This window comes from Haliotis asinina, chromosome 2 (assembly GCF_037392515.1).
Source record: "Haliotis asinina isolate JCU_RB_2024 chromosome 2, JCU_Hal_asi_v2, whole genome shotgun sequence".
Classification (NCBI taxonomy): Eukaryota; Metazoa; Mollusca; class Gastropoda; order Lepetellida; family Haliotidae; genus Haliotis; species Haliotis asinina.
Genome location: NC_090281.1, coordinates 43,984,854 through 43,999,588, shown reverse-complemented (window position 1 = coordinate 43,999,588; position 14,735 = coordinate 43,984,854). Strand labels below are relative to the sequence as shown.

The window sequence follows — 14,735 nt, the reverse complement described above, 5'->3', positions numbered from 1 at the left end:
GGATAAGTATGTGTGACTATTAATAGTTTAGTACTTGACTTCATTGAATAATGCACAGCACACAATTCAGAATGTTTGGGTGCAGACTTGTAGCTTCGTTGAGTTTTGTTTTAACTGTTTACTTGATCTGGGTTTCAGGTGTCTTGTCAGTTATTAATAGAGACTGAAACTACTTCAGCTTGTTTCTAATTCTTACATACTATATGTTCATTTGGAAAAGGACTTCAGTTGAGACAATTCAAGGAGAAAAAAACTGTTGAGTGACAGATTATTGCTATCACAGTAGTTGTTTCCCTATCAGTAGTCACCCCTTCTCATGGGTCCATCCTGGGAAGCCCATTTCTGGTGTCCCTGCATCATATTGCTGGAAGATTACTGAAAGCAGCATAAATCAAATTCAATCACCCAAGCATCAATTTCATCCCTGTTGTAAATGTTTGAGATCTTTATCTCTGTGAATGCACACTCCTGGAGTTCTGTGTCATGATATTCCTGAAATATTGCTAAAACCGGCCTAAAACTTAACTCACTCACTCATCTCTGCCAACTCTCCTCCTCTCAAGCTGACATACCACAGAAATAATGTTGATAGATGCTAATAACTCCATGACCTCTGCCACTTGTGTTTAACACAACAGCTTTGACCTCAAAAGTGAGTGAGTGAATTTAGTTTTATGCCGTGAAAGTATTAGCACAAGGTAGTGTGAAGTGTCCAGAGGGTCAAGGAACAAGTCTCACTTCAGTCACTTGTTCTTTCTTGACAAGTGACACACAAAGTTATCATTTTCACTATGAAGTGTATCATAGTTGTTTTATGGTGAACCTTCGCATACAATATCAACAAGTTTTACCTCTGCAAAAATGTTTTATTACGTGAGATGGTAAAACCTGTTAGGAGCCTCATCGAGGTTTTCTTTCTTCAGAGAGTTTGTAGAGATTTTATGGTGGCCTGAAACTTGTTTTACCCACAAAACTCCAAGTTAAGGGACTCAGGGGGTTTCATATTTCTGACTTATGTGTTTTATGTATGTGTTTGTTTTGTCGAGAAAAACTGAGATATTTGTTACCTGTGTTCATGGCTGTTCCTCCCAAAATGATCCTGATGAAGATGCCCAAGGTAGAAATTTTTTCATGGTCACTATTTCAACATTTACAGTTAAAAAAGCTTTTGAAAATCAAAAGTATCTGAAAAACAGATTATTATTTGATGTAAATGAATCGTGCTTCCCTGATTTTCCAATTAGTGGAAGCGTTTTTGAAGCTTCACTTGTGAGGTATACTTGAGGTGGTTATTTGTGTTCCATAGGGATGATTGGAGGCAATTGCAACTATGTTTATTTGTTTCCATGGGATGTGTCTAGCTGATGTCTGGCCCGCCTGGCCTGAGGTCATCAGGGTCGCCTGGCCTGAGGTCATCAGGGTTGTGTGGCTGGCTGGACAAATGACTGTCCTGCTGTTGATATCTGCACATATGTTTGTGTGGTAGGGGAGTACATAGTCACTGTTGTACAGACTTTGATGTTCATGCACTTTTTAAAAGAATCTGACACCTTTGTGTACTGGAAAGTGGAAGGATAACTGGTGGTGCAATTACTTGGCTGCTGCATGCATTCAGATGGAATTTGTTCGGCCTCTGCCAAAATCGTTTATTTCTACTCGTCTTAACTTGTATTGGCTGTATATTCAGTAGATTTTAGTCTGGTATATGGAATAGCACAAGCTTAAGTTACGAGACAAGAATTTTGATTGAACTCATGCTTTGGTCTAGTGGTTTAAGGTTGCAGAGTCCTTGTTACACTGCTAGGCACTGACATTGAAAGAACATAAGTGAAATATTGTTGAAATTTGTTCAACCCCATTGAATCTGTGTGTCCATATGCAAACTCAAGACTAACATGTAATCCTTGAGTTGTGCTGGAATAGCATTTGAATCCTTGGACCAAAGTAAAGTGTTCCGATGATCCCTTGAACTTTAATGCCCCTTTGTAATTGCAGTGTTGTGGAGTGTGTCTACACCTGGATGCAGATTTAACACATAATAGGGATGCTGAAATAAACACCTGTTTCCTTGTGATAGTCGACTATCAACCCTCCTTGTTTGTGGTTGATATCAATGTAAACATTTCACCTGTGTGTTCCAGTTTATGTCAGTTTGTGTTGAATCTGGTTGGGGTGAAGTGGGCAGTTGTGTTTCATCTTGTTTAGGGTGAAGTTACTGGTTGCTTCTAAATCAATTATTGTCCCTTTTCCTGAAGGAAGCCTTGCATGGGATACACAAAGAAGATACATCTATTTCCCCTTCTTTTCCCAAGTATAGCCATAATCCATATAATGTGTTTTAATGACACTTCTTGCATGTCATGCAAGTGCACAAATGGCTTCATTGTTAATGAGGCATTTTGTTAATGTTAGTTTCTTGATGAGAGAAGTTGTTAGGTTTTTGAGGCAAGGGTCAGCCCCACTAAGATATGTAGCATATTCATAAATATACAGTATGATGATATATAGTCAGTTAGAATATTGCAAACATACAAAAACTGATTGTCAACTGCTGTAGACTGACAGTATTAGTGGAGATGAAAAACTGGACTTGTCAAAGGTGGTGTTGGTAAAACAAATCACCAAGGTCACAATATGATACATATCATGATACATAGGTCAAGATGCAATATGACTTTATCCTTCTAGCGCCTAACAGGCAGCTTGGGTTTTCTGGGGTAATAAGAATCAGAGTTTGGTTAAGTGCTATGAACAATCACTTGGTGTTTTGAGACTGCACTGAAGAAGACTTATTATTTTTGTTATCTTGTGGAAACTTCCTAAATATAGATATTTCAATGCAGGTTAGATTACATGTAAAGTTCACTCTTCTCCAGTGTGTTTTGTAATAAAGTGTAGTTCTGACAGAAAAGACATTATGTGATATGAAGGAAAAGTAAGTAATTTAGTCAAGTGTATCATCTTGGATGCACACGTCAACACATTGTGTGAAACTGTTGCATAAATACTTTCAATGCAGTTGATATATCGTTTTACCTAACTGGTTGTAAATTTTCATTTTAAAAACTATGTAACACCAGAGGTTATTGTTGATGTTGAACGTCTTTTTGTCTACAGGGAGGTGCCATGCGTAACTCACAGGGTGACATTGGGATCCGCTATGGCCTGGAACCTGACGTCTCCAACACAGACATGAAGCAAAAGATGGAAGATGTTCGGGAGAACCTTAAAAAGGAGATCCGCAAAGAAATGAAGATAAAGGAAGGAGCAGAAAAACTGAAGGAAGTGTCCACAGACAAACGGAGTCTGTCCAATGTGAACAGTATTGTAAAGAAGGCCAACAGCAAGCTGCAGGTGCTCCAGAAGGAACTGCAGGATGTGAACGCCCATCTGATGATGATCAACACAGGATATGATGCTCCTGCAGGTAAGATAACAATGCAGAAGTTGGGAAGTAACTTGTGACATCTAAAGCATGACTGTGCAGTATGTATGCTGAAGGTTTTTGCTTCTCAGTGAGGATCTGCTAGTCACAATATCGTACTAGGTGAATTGTGTCCAACAATACAATATAATCATATATGGCCAATATATATAAACCCAGAGAATGGCTGATTAGACTGTTCACCTGATGCAAAAGTGTATGCAGATGTACCAAGATCATCATGTAGAAGGAGTAAAAGAAATGATACACAACCAAGTCTCGTCAATCTCACATCATCCATTGCACAGCAAAATGTCAGATTAAGGAGGATGTCGGACTAAATAATTGAGACTAAATTACGTTTACATAATTTGTTACCAACAAAAGCATCGGATAAAGCCGATTGTCAGATACGAATGTCGGATTAGAGAGATTTGACTATATTCAGACAGAGATTTCACACAAAGCAAACAGATTATCTGTGTTAATCATATTAATTTTGTACATTTGGCTAGATAATATCTAATTCCAAGTTTAGAGTAGGTTCCTTACATATCATTACATAGGTGAGGAAGACAAAATCCTACTGACGTGCATGATGTCCCACTGGTGACATCCTGTTACTCAGATGACTTAACGTGATTGATGTGGGTTATTGACAATCAATGAATCAACTCATATTTTCTCATTAAAGCACGGTGACATATGGCTTCAACTGACCAGCCCGCACTGAGTATCAATAAAATGCACATATGTAAATATTGCAAGGTATTACACAATCGTTCTCTGTTTGTGGCCAATATTGATGGAATGTTGTATGTTTGCAGACTGTATGTCACCAGAGAAGGTGGGGAACTCAGACGATGGAGACACGAAGAACCAGCGCCTGACCTACCTGCAAAAACAGCTCAACATAGAACTGAAGGTAGGCACCTTACAGAAATACTTTTTGGTTCTGATATACTGGCTTTAGTTGTGTCACACTGGCCTTACTTGTGCGTCACTGGCTTGGCTTGTGTGTCTGTCACATATGTGCTAAGATCCCTTTCTGGAACTGGACCCTGATCTTGTGCTCAGATCACAGTGTGCTTAAAACTCTCTGAAACTATTGTAAACCTGTATAAAATATGTGCTAAGATCACTTCCTGCAAGTGGGCCCTTATTACAGTAGCTGTTTTGAGACTTTTTTGAGCTAAGCTGGAACTATTGGGCCAAATGTATGTGTCACTGTAGAACTTGTTCTAGGAAAAGTACTTCCTGTATCCCATTTATATCCCAGGTTAACACATGGGATATGTTAATAACCTCATGAAAATTAAAAAAGTGTTTATTCAGGTTTTCATTTTGTTCTAAAAATCTGTCTATTTTCATTTACACATTGACAAGTTGCATATGTTTCAATAAGATTTGACATTGGGAGAAAATTAATAAAGTGATGAGGGACAAATGTGTAATACTGACACATACAGCCTGTGCCCTCAAACTGGATATTTAGCCTTTTGCAGTATTTTCTCTGTAGATTGTATTTGCTATTCGCCATCATTAACGGAGGTTAGTAGACTGAACAGAATTTTGCTGGAGTCAGGTTTCCCACAAGTGGCTATAGTTACTGACTACAGCTACACGATTCATCAGTGTGTTCTAGCTGTTTTCCTGGTCACTGCGTACAAGGTGCCATTAGCAATGTCTGTCTGGGCAGTATATTATCACATGATAGACTTGGCATGTTCATCGAAAATGATCCCACACTTTTTTTCTGGAGTGGGAAGAAATTAATTAGCTTTGTCTGGGTACTATCCAGTTTGTTCCTACACTCCAGTGTTTAATTAATGACAGATACTCTATCCTCAGATGCAGCTGAACTATGCCTTGAAAAAGACAGGCAGAATGAAATTGACAACAGCGATAGTGAAGTTTACGACAGTGATAGTGAAATTCATTACATTAATTGACACCTGTTCTCCCCCAAATAACAAGCCTTTGTAGTTAGAGGAGAACAAAGGCATACCACCCTAAATCCTGTGATGTATATCACACAGCCCGGACTGTAGTGGATATATGTTGTATGCAGGCATAATCTGTCACCTTTTGGCTGCTTGATAGACGACAGTATATTGCCTGGGTTTAATTGGCAGGATGATATGAGGTGTACTTCTATAGCCAAGTTTTTGTTTCCATAGTTACATGATAACGTAATATGTAGTTAATACTTTATTTTCCAGACTGGTCTGCCTCAGGTATTCATTGTTGCTTTCATTGATAATGAAAATGGTGATGAACTGTGTGTATTCAAATCTCTAAATCATCATGATCATCGTCGTCATCATCATCATCATCATCATCATCTCAAAGTTTTGAATTTCTCGATGCTGTATTTTTGAGTTTAGATCATTTTCCAATTTAGTAAACATTCATGTCTGGAATTGGCACCTCTCTTTGTTAAAGTGATAAAGGCGTACCAGTTAATGCAGGGTGAGAGATAGTACCTGTTTATGTCTTGTGAAGCTCCCTGTTTTTGTGGGATTGTGAAAGAAGAGAAGCCTTGGTTTAATGTTGTGAGTTTTGTGAGGGACATAAACACCTTAAACTGGGATATGAAACTGGGAGTGATGTTTACAATGCTGAGGGACATAAACCCATTAAACTGGTATATGAAGTAAATAGTGATATTTACAATGTTAAGGGACATAAACATGTTAAACTGATATATGGAGTTGGGAGTGATGTTTACCATGCTGAGGGACTTAATCTGGTTAAACTGGTATATGAAATTGGGGCTGATGTTTACTATGTTATCTCTCGACACTCACTTGGAATGGTTTAAGGATGTTGACAAGATGTTGTAGTCTTTAGGACAGAGGTACATATTTGGGCCAACTACTGCATTCTTGGGGTGGGTGGGGAGAGGATTGTCCCTGATATCACTGAATCGTTCATGTCTTATCAGACACAGGAATGCTTACCTCTGGAAAATGGCTGCTAGAATTGTTTGTCTCTACTCCATTTTAAGTCTTGCTTCATACAACAGCGAAGGTGAGTATTGTAGCCTGGTGGTTAAAGCATTCTCTAATCATTCTGAAGACCTGGGTTCAATTCCCCATATGAGTATAATGTGTGAAGCCCATATCTGGTGTCCCCAGCTGTGGTATTGCTGGATTATTGCAGAAAGCAGCATAATACTAAACTTACTCATTCACTCATTAATTTTCACTGCTGAGTGGCAGCATATTCAGATAATCAATCTCTTCTCCTTCTCCCTCTTCCTAAAATCTCATGTTCACCACCTCCTTCTCTTTCCCACCACCCCTTCTTTCCCAAATGAAACTAAAATACACAAACTGGCACTTCACTTCTACTACAGAGACACAAACACTAATCCATACCAGTACTTATACACAGTAACACTGAAAGACAAATGCTCTATCACACATTATCACTATCATAGTCTAATGCTAAGACATAATAGGACAGTCCACAACAATATAATAACACACACTACACGCACTACACACACAAAGGCACCTCAAGTACAGGCATGCACACTCAGAAAGACAGGCAAATACAAAACGACACTCACACAAAAATACAAAAACTCATAAGCCTGTCCAGAAAGTAAAAGTGAAAACCCTCCTTACTCATCACTGTTGTTTACGCTCCGATTGTGTCACATAATCAACATTTTCCAAAAGAACTTCACCATGCTTCAAAATTACCCCCCATTAACTTTACAGTCACCTGAAGTATTTTGTATTTGTTATCACTGCATTCAGAGAAGTAATTGCTTACAAATGCCCCAAACATCTCAAACGACCAGCCCTAAAATTCCAGCTGCATCTATCGCAACACCTTGCCAAGAAAGCATCATTATAAAACCTGCACATGTCATAAATGAGAAATTGAGTTGGCGATATGCGGTAAGGGATCGTGCATGCTTGTCTGCAGTGGCGGCCTGTGTTAGACAGGACTTCAGTAATGGGAACGCGTAATTGTTTGGGAAAGGCATGTGTTGCTTAATTTCATAGATAATAACTTACAAATCTAGTTGGAATAATCAGAGGCAAGCGACACAAAAAGGGTTGTTGAGTTGTCTGTTGCCAGAGCATTTGTTGGTGTTGCCTGAAGATTATCCTGAAGAGGGAAGAGAGGGTTTACATGGGGAGAGTTCACATTTGTTGCAATTTTTAGTTTTGGTCTTGAATTTTTTATTGTTGAACCTTTATATGGTGATTCATGTTGTTTACCAGTGTTTAACATGTTGGTCGAGGCAGTGATTGGAGAATTGGTGGTCAGTATATATATAATATGTTGGGTTTACGTGATTTGAGAATTGGTTGCCAGTGTTTGACATGTTGGTTCCAGTCACTGATTGGAGAATTGCTTGTCAGTATAAAATATATTGGGTTTATGATTTGAGAATTGGTTATGTTGGGTTTATGTGATTTGAGAATTGTTTACCAGTGTTTAACATGTTGGTTCCAGTCAGTGATTGGAGAATTGGTTGTCAGTATAAAATATGTTGGGTTTATGTGATTTGACAATTGGTTGCCAGTGTTTGACATGTTAGTTCAGGGTATTGGAGAATTAGTTGCCAGTGTTTTATATATTGGTTCAGGTGATTGGAGAACTGGTTGCCAGTAGTTAACTTGTTCCTTAAGGTGTTTGGGGAATTTGTGACTAGAGAATGAATTGAGATTCCTTTGCGAGCATCCCAGATTACCCTATATCAGTTGATATGGGGACTGGCTTCATAGACAAGGTTACCCTAGACACGGAAAACCTGTGTATGTGACAGAGTGTAAAGTGAAAATACACATAAAAAACAAACACTGCGTTGCTTCTGATGCAATAAAATCACAAATCAAAACCACACAGGTCAATGCTATTTGTAATAAATGTAACTAAATTGATTTCTGATTTCAAACTGATTTGAAATTCTTTAGAGTTCAGAGGCACATACTTGAAAAAAGTCTATTAGTTAAAAAGCTATTAGTTGAAAATCTGTTATCTTTGTAAATTGTTTGACCCCCAAATTTGGATTTTGATGCCCCCAAAAAGTTTGGGGGAGTCAACTTGACACCCAAATAAATATAAATGTCTTGGGGGAACCCAGAGGGATGATTTGAGAACTGGTAGCTAGCATCCTGATCAGAACAGACAAATGGTTGCTTGCAAACTAGGGTCGCTCATGTAGACCCTCCATTTCCATGATAGTAACCACCTGATATCAGTATAGATACAGGTCTTTTTGAAACATACCTGCATGTATTTGTAAATCCCATTTTGTGAGATGTTCTTGTGAAGTGAGTAAGCTGGAATTAGAATTTAATGTTTATATTTTGTGAACAGGTCCTGTGTGTGGGTGATGTTCTCTGTCGTAAGTTATGTCATCTGATCGCACTCTGTTTTTGAGCGAGACAGAGAACAACGCCAGCATAGTTGCCTCCATGTCTGTTGCAGAAGTCAATGTAAACACATCCTTGATTTCTAGTCAGCTTGATTATCTTTCTGTGAGAATTACACCCAGTGTTTTCCTGGAGGCTGTAACCCTTTTTTATTTAAATTTTAAGTCTTGTGTGCCTGGTGGTAATTTTGTGGTGAACTGCGGCTTTGTCGGAAGGAAAATTGTTGACTTTCACAAAGTTGTAAATGTTTAAACATTTATACCATCATATCTGTAGGTCTCGTTATAAACATTAAGCTGGCAAAGTATCGTGTGAAGGAAATGCTTGTATTTAAGATAGAATAACCATTAAGACACAAATTTGATACTTGTAATGGTAAACAGCACAAAATGTTGTGTTGACTTAGCTGTTTTCTTCTTCGTGATTACCTGGCTGTTGCTTTTTCATGAGGATGTCACAGTTGCTTCTTCATGATGACCTGACTGTTGCTTCTTCATGATGACCTGACTGTTGCTTCTTCATGATGACCTGACTGTTGCTTCTTCTTGACTGTTGCTTCTTTGTTGACTGTTGCTTCTTCATGATGACCTGACTGTTGCTTCTTCTTGATGACATGACTGTTGCTTCTTCTTGATGACCTGACTGTTGCTTTTTCTTGATGACCTGACTGTTGCTTTTTCTTGACTGTTGCTTCTTTGTGATGACGTGACTGTTGCTTCTTCATGATGACCTGACTGTTGCTTCTTCTTGATGACCTGACTGTTGCTTCTTCATGATGACCTGACTGTTGCTTCTTCTTGACTGTTGCTTCTTTGTGATGACCTGACTGTTGCTTCTTCATGATGACCTGACTGTTGCTTCTTCTTGATGACCTGACTGTTGCTTCTTCTTGATGACCTGACTGTTGCTTCTTTGTGATCACTTACTGTTGCATCTTTGTGATCACCTGACTGTTGCTTTTACTTGGTGACCTGACTGTTGCTTCTTCTTGACTGTTGCTTCTTTGTGATGACGTGACTGTTGCTTCTTCTTGATGACATGACTGTTGCTTCTTTGTGATGACCTGACTGTTGCTTCTTCTTGACTGTTGCTTCTTTATGATGACCTGACTGTTGCTTCTTCTTGATGACCTGACTGTTACTTCTTTGTGATCACTGACTGTTGCATCTTTGTGATCACCTGACTGTTGCTTTTACTTGGTGACCTGAATATTGTTTCTTTGTTTTGACCTAAATATTGCTCCTTTGATCAGACACTTCTGTAAAAAATTATGTTGTTCTGTTGTGAGCTGACCTGCATGTAGTTGTGAATTGACCTGCTAGTTGTTGTGAGCTGACCTGCTAGTTGTTGTGAGCTGACCTGCATGTAGTTGTGAATTGACCTGCTAGTTGTTGTGAGCTGACCTGCTAGTTGTTGTGAGCTGACCTGCATGTAGTTGTGAATTGACCTGTGTTATGTTTGTGTTTAGGTGAAGCAGGGAGCAGAAAACATGCTGACCATGTACAGCCAAGGGTCTCGGGACAAGAAGCTCCTGGCTGAGGCACAGCAGATGTTGGAGGATGCCAAGGTGAAGACAGAGTTTATCAGGATGCAGATTCTTAAACTGTCACAGGACCAGGACCAGTCAGATGGTGAGTAGCGTGTGATGGCTGATGGCACCAGCTGGATAGATTGTGTATGATAGGAAGACGAACACCGAGACAGATGGAAGGGCGCACAAGAACAGACATGATAGTACCGAGCCATGTGCGTGAACATTTCTGAACATTTTCAGGACCTTGATATGCTGATTTGAATGCTTCGGTCCCTTCTATCAAGAATTTACCTCACCCAGCATTTAAAGGTGTCCCCTGACCTTCATGTAGAGAGCCATTGTACTGCAATAAAGAACTGTTGCCAGTAAAGGCATGATGGTCACTATGGACCAAACGGATCATGGAATCAATACTGGTGCTCCTCAGCTCTGGTAGAAGGACAACTTTTGATTTGTGCTTTTATTACTGTTTCAGGTCAGTGTCAGACATTGTCTCCACTTGAAATGAGAATTGAAGAATTGCGGCATCATCTACGAATTGAGTCAGCTGTCACAGAAGGAGCCAAAAATGTGATAAGGATTTTACAAAACTCTAAATCAGAGGACAAGAAGGCCTTGAAAGAGGTGAGTGTAACAAACAAGTAAATGTTTGTCAACATTAGGAATTAACTTGTGAAAAAGTAGACTTTTTCACGTTATCAATGGGAGATGTTATCATCAAATCCAAACCATCTTCACCAATTGTGGACACCAGAATACTGGACAAGGTGTGCCAGAAATGAGAATAAGATACACCACTTGCACTTGAATGTTTGTTGAGACTGGGTTTGATGAGTCTCGGTGACTACATAGAATCATTCCTTGATGAGCTTCTCATAATATCAACCACTGTCAATTCTTTACTGTTCACCTGCCATCAAATAGGGTTGGTAAGTTTGTGGCTGGTGATCATCAATGATATCGCCCCAACTCAAGAAGTGGTCATTTTATGACTGCTTCATTCACTTCATACATTTTAGAATCTATTGTAAATGGTCTCGTTCTGGCTGATAGTGGTCTTAGGTCAGTCTTGATATTCATCATTTCAGGAACGTCAGGTAGGCTTGTAGTTAAAGGGTAGACCTGCTTTCAGTACCCCTCATGGGGACAGTGTGTGGACTCTTTCTTGTGATATGACTGAAATGTTGCAAAAACAAACTCTAGTCACTAATCATTTTAGCTGTTTAATGATATTGTATTTTATTTCTCAACTGTGGCCTGTAAAACGGCGTAAGCCATTATGCTATGGATGAGTCTTCTGGTATCCCCAGATGTATAATTATTGGAATGTTTTTTTAAGATGTGAAAAGCCATCTTTCTCTCTTTCTTGCATTTCTACACAGAGGGTTAAAAATCATATTGCCCGGGACAAGTCAGTTTTCATTTCAGGCACTCAAATAATGGTCTGTGGACTGCTAATTTTCACTTATGGTTTCAGACTGCAACTAATCTTGGATTTCATTTCATATCTGCTCATAATGAAGCTATTAAAGTAAACATTAACATCACACATTGTGTCCTGAAATCAGGGCAAGTTTAAAATTAGGACAAGTCACTTTCTTGAAGTCACTTGCATTGTGGCAAGTGATTTTTCAAAATATGTTTGAACCCCTGCGACATTTTTTCACAATCAGCTGTTCCACAAAGTGTGTATCCGTTGAACCTGTAGAACCTGTAAGTCTGTCCGTATTGCCTCCTCCAGATCTTGCACATGACTCAGTGGTCACCAACATTTGCAGGTTGCTGTGAAGAGTTGTGTCCCTTAGTGCATGGTGCGTTCCTGTTGTTTTTGGTTGAGTGTTGGCAGTCCTTGCCCACTTTGATGTTCTTTCATAGGTTCTGTAGGAATTTAGGGATGAGATCCTCAAATCATTTTTGCTTCTGTATGAGGACATCACTATTGTGGTGAAGACCTATTGCGTGAAGACCTGACTAATGGTTCCTTGATGTGACTGTGAACATTTCAAAATTCTAAGCAGTAATGAATAACTATTATCAACAGGCTTTTTTACTCTTTATTGGTCCTGAAACAAAACGTTCCTCACAGTATGTTAAAAGTATTTCAACTTGAAATTAGGACATTTTTGAGACTCAGGACTTGAATATTGGTGTTGGAACTGTTTGATTATCCCTGAAAGCTCATCCTTGGTACCTATATGTTTCTTAAAACATATTCATTCAGCTTAAGACATGCTGACATATTCTTTCTCTCTGTCACTGCTCTTTAGGCCCAGGCCAACCTGAACGAGTCAAGTCAGAAGATCGACCTGATGCGGATCTCCCTGGAGAAGCGTCTGATGGAGATGGAGCCATCCCCGAAGGTGCAGATGTTACAGGAGGAGATTGACCAGCTCCTGCACCCCACCTACCCCGGGGTGCGCTCATCGGTCAACAACAAGCAGCACAACTCTTCCCTGGCCAAGGCTGCTGCTGTTACAGGCAAGCTGGAAGTCAGGTGGGTGGACACACGTGTCGGTGTACAGACATGTGGTTATAGCTGTTGGGAGTGTTGTAATATTAACTGGTGAAGGACTGAAATAAGCACCAGCCTGCCAGAGTTGTTGGGTCAGAACTATCAGATGGATGCGAAAAATGCAAAACTTCTGCATGGCAATAATGAAGATGCATTGCTATAGATACCCTGCTTTGGATTCCCTGATTTACTACAGATCTATGCTATAGATGCCCTCCAAAACTGCCCTGTTTAAGATACCTGCTGCATGTGACTAGTTACATATGATCTCCTACAGATCTATGCTATAGATGCTCTGCTACAACTGCCCTGTTATAGATACCTGCTGCATGTGACTAGTTACATATGATCTCCTACAGATCTATGCTATAGATGCTCTGCTACAACTGCCCTGTTATAGATACCTGCTGCATGTGACTAGTCACATATGATCTCCTACAGATCTATGCTATAGATGCTCTGCTACAACTGCCCTGTTTAAGATACCTGCTGCATGTGACTAGTCACATATGATCTCCTACAGATCTATGCTATAGATGCTCTGCTACAACTGCCCTGTTATAGATACCTGCTGCATGTGACTAGTTACATATGATCTCCTACAGATCTATGCTATAGATGCTCTGCTACAACTGCCCTGTTATAGATACCTGCTGCATGTGATCTACTACAGGTCTTATAGATGCCCATGCGACAGTTAACATGCTACAATAACAGATCTGTTGTAGATACCTTTCTAAAGGTGCCCTGTTCTAGTTCACCTGCTGTATATGCCCTGCTGCAGTTGACGTGCTAGAGATCCATGTTACGTGTGTGCAGGTTGGTGGGTGTGCAGCAACTGTTGGAGGACATCCCGACACGGAGAAAGGACAGCTTGCAGCTCATGATGTCCAGTCCGGGGGAGAGTCGCAGCCTGCTCCGCCGTGGCAGTAGCAAGTCCTACAACATCAAGGATGACCTCACAAGTGTGTACATAACCAAGGAAGTCACACATATCAATATAACATTTACTAATCATTTACGTAATCATTTTGTATCTGGAGCATAACTCAAAAACCGTTCAATATTTTGAGACCAAACTTGATAGTTATAGTAATCTCAGCCTATTGTTGTGCCTTTTGCTATTTACAGATTTTTGGCATTTATATTTTTTTTTGTTTTTCCATAGAACATTTTTGTGTTAGTGTAATGGTGGGGTGGGCTTCGTTTCCAGAGCAGAACTCAAAAACCATTCACTATTTTTCTGCAAAACTTGGTAGATGTATCAGTCAGCTTCTGAAGTGGTGACTTTTGCTATGTACAGGTTTTTGTGATTTATTATTTTCTCGGTTTCCATGGAAATGTTTCAGACATAGTCTCAAAAGTGAGATGTGTGTTTTGTTTCCTGAACAGCATTCAAAAACTTCGTAATATCTGTGAGTAAAACTTGGGAGATATGTGTGGCAGACCCCAAAGTGGTGCCTTTTGGTTTTTAAAGGTTTTTGTGATGTATTATTTTCTTGGTTTCCATAGAAACGTTTCAGACTTGGTCTCAAAATGGAGGGCTGGGCTTCATGGCCAGAGCATAACTCGAAAACCATTTCATATCTTTCAACAGATCTTGGCAGATATATGAGACAGATCTTGAAATAGTGACTTTGCTGATTACAGATATATGGCATTTATAATTTTCATGACTTCCATGGAAACAATTCAGACTTAGTCTAAAAAAACAATGAGTAACTGTCAGATGATTTGTCCTTTCAAACATGTGGGGGCAGGGGGAATATGTCATCTTCTGATGACCCTTGTTAATATTTTAAGGAGAACATCTTGAAGTATAAAAACACTTTTAGGTTGGAAAAAAACAGGAACTATGAAAAA

General features: G+C 39.5%; 1 protein-coding gene across 2 annotated transcripts in view; it reads left to right on the top strand.

The window, feature by feature from the left end:
- Window positions 1–14,735, top strand: part of LOC137273759 (serine/threonine-protein kinase N2-like) — a 74,670-nt gene that overhangs the window by 46,068 nt on the left and 13,867 nt on the right. For both annotated transcript variants that reach the window (XM_067806601.1, XM_067806600.1), the window contains 6 exons: window positions 3,118–3,427; window positions 4,252–4,349; window positions 10,295–10,457; window positions 10,836–10,984; window positions 12,628–12,854; window positions 13,692–13,837. In XM_067806601.1, the coding sequence (XP_067662702.1) occupies window positions 3,118–3,427; window positions 4,252–4,349; window positions 10,295–10,457; window positions 10,836–10,984; window positions 12,628–12,854; window positions 13,692–13,837 (1,093 nt within the window). The remainder of the gene's footprint in view (window positions 1–3,117; window positions 3,428–4,251; window positions 4,350–10,294; window positions 10,458–10,835; window positions 10,985–12,627; window positions 12,855–13,691; window positions 13,838–14,735) is intronic.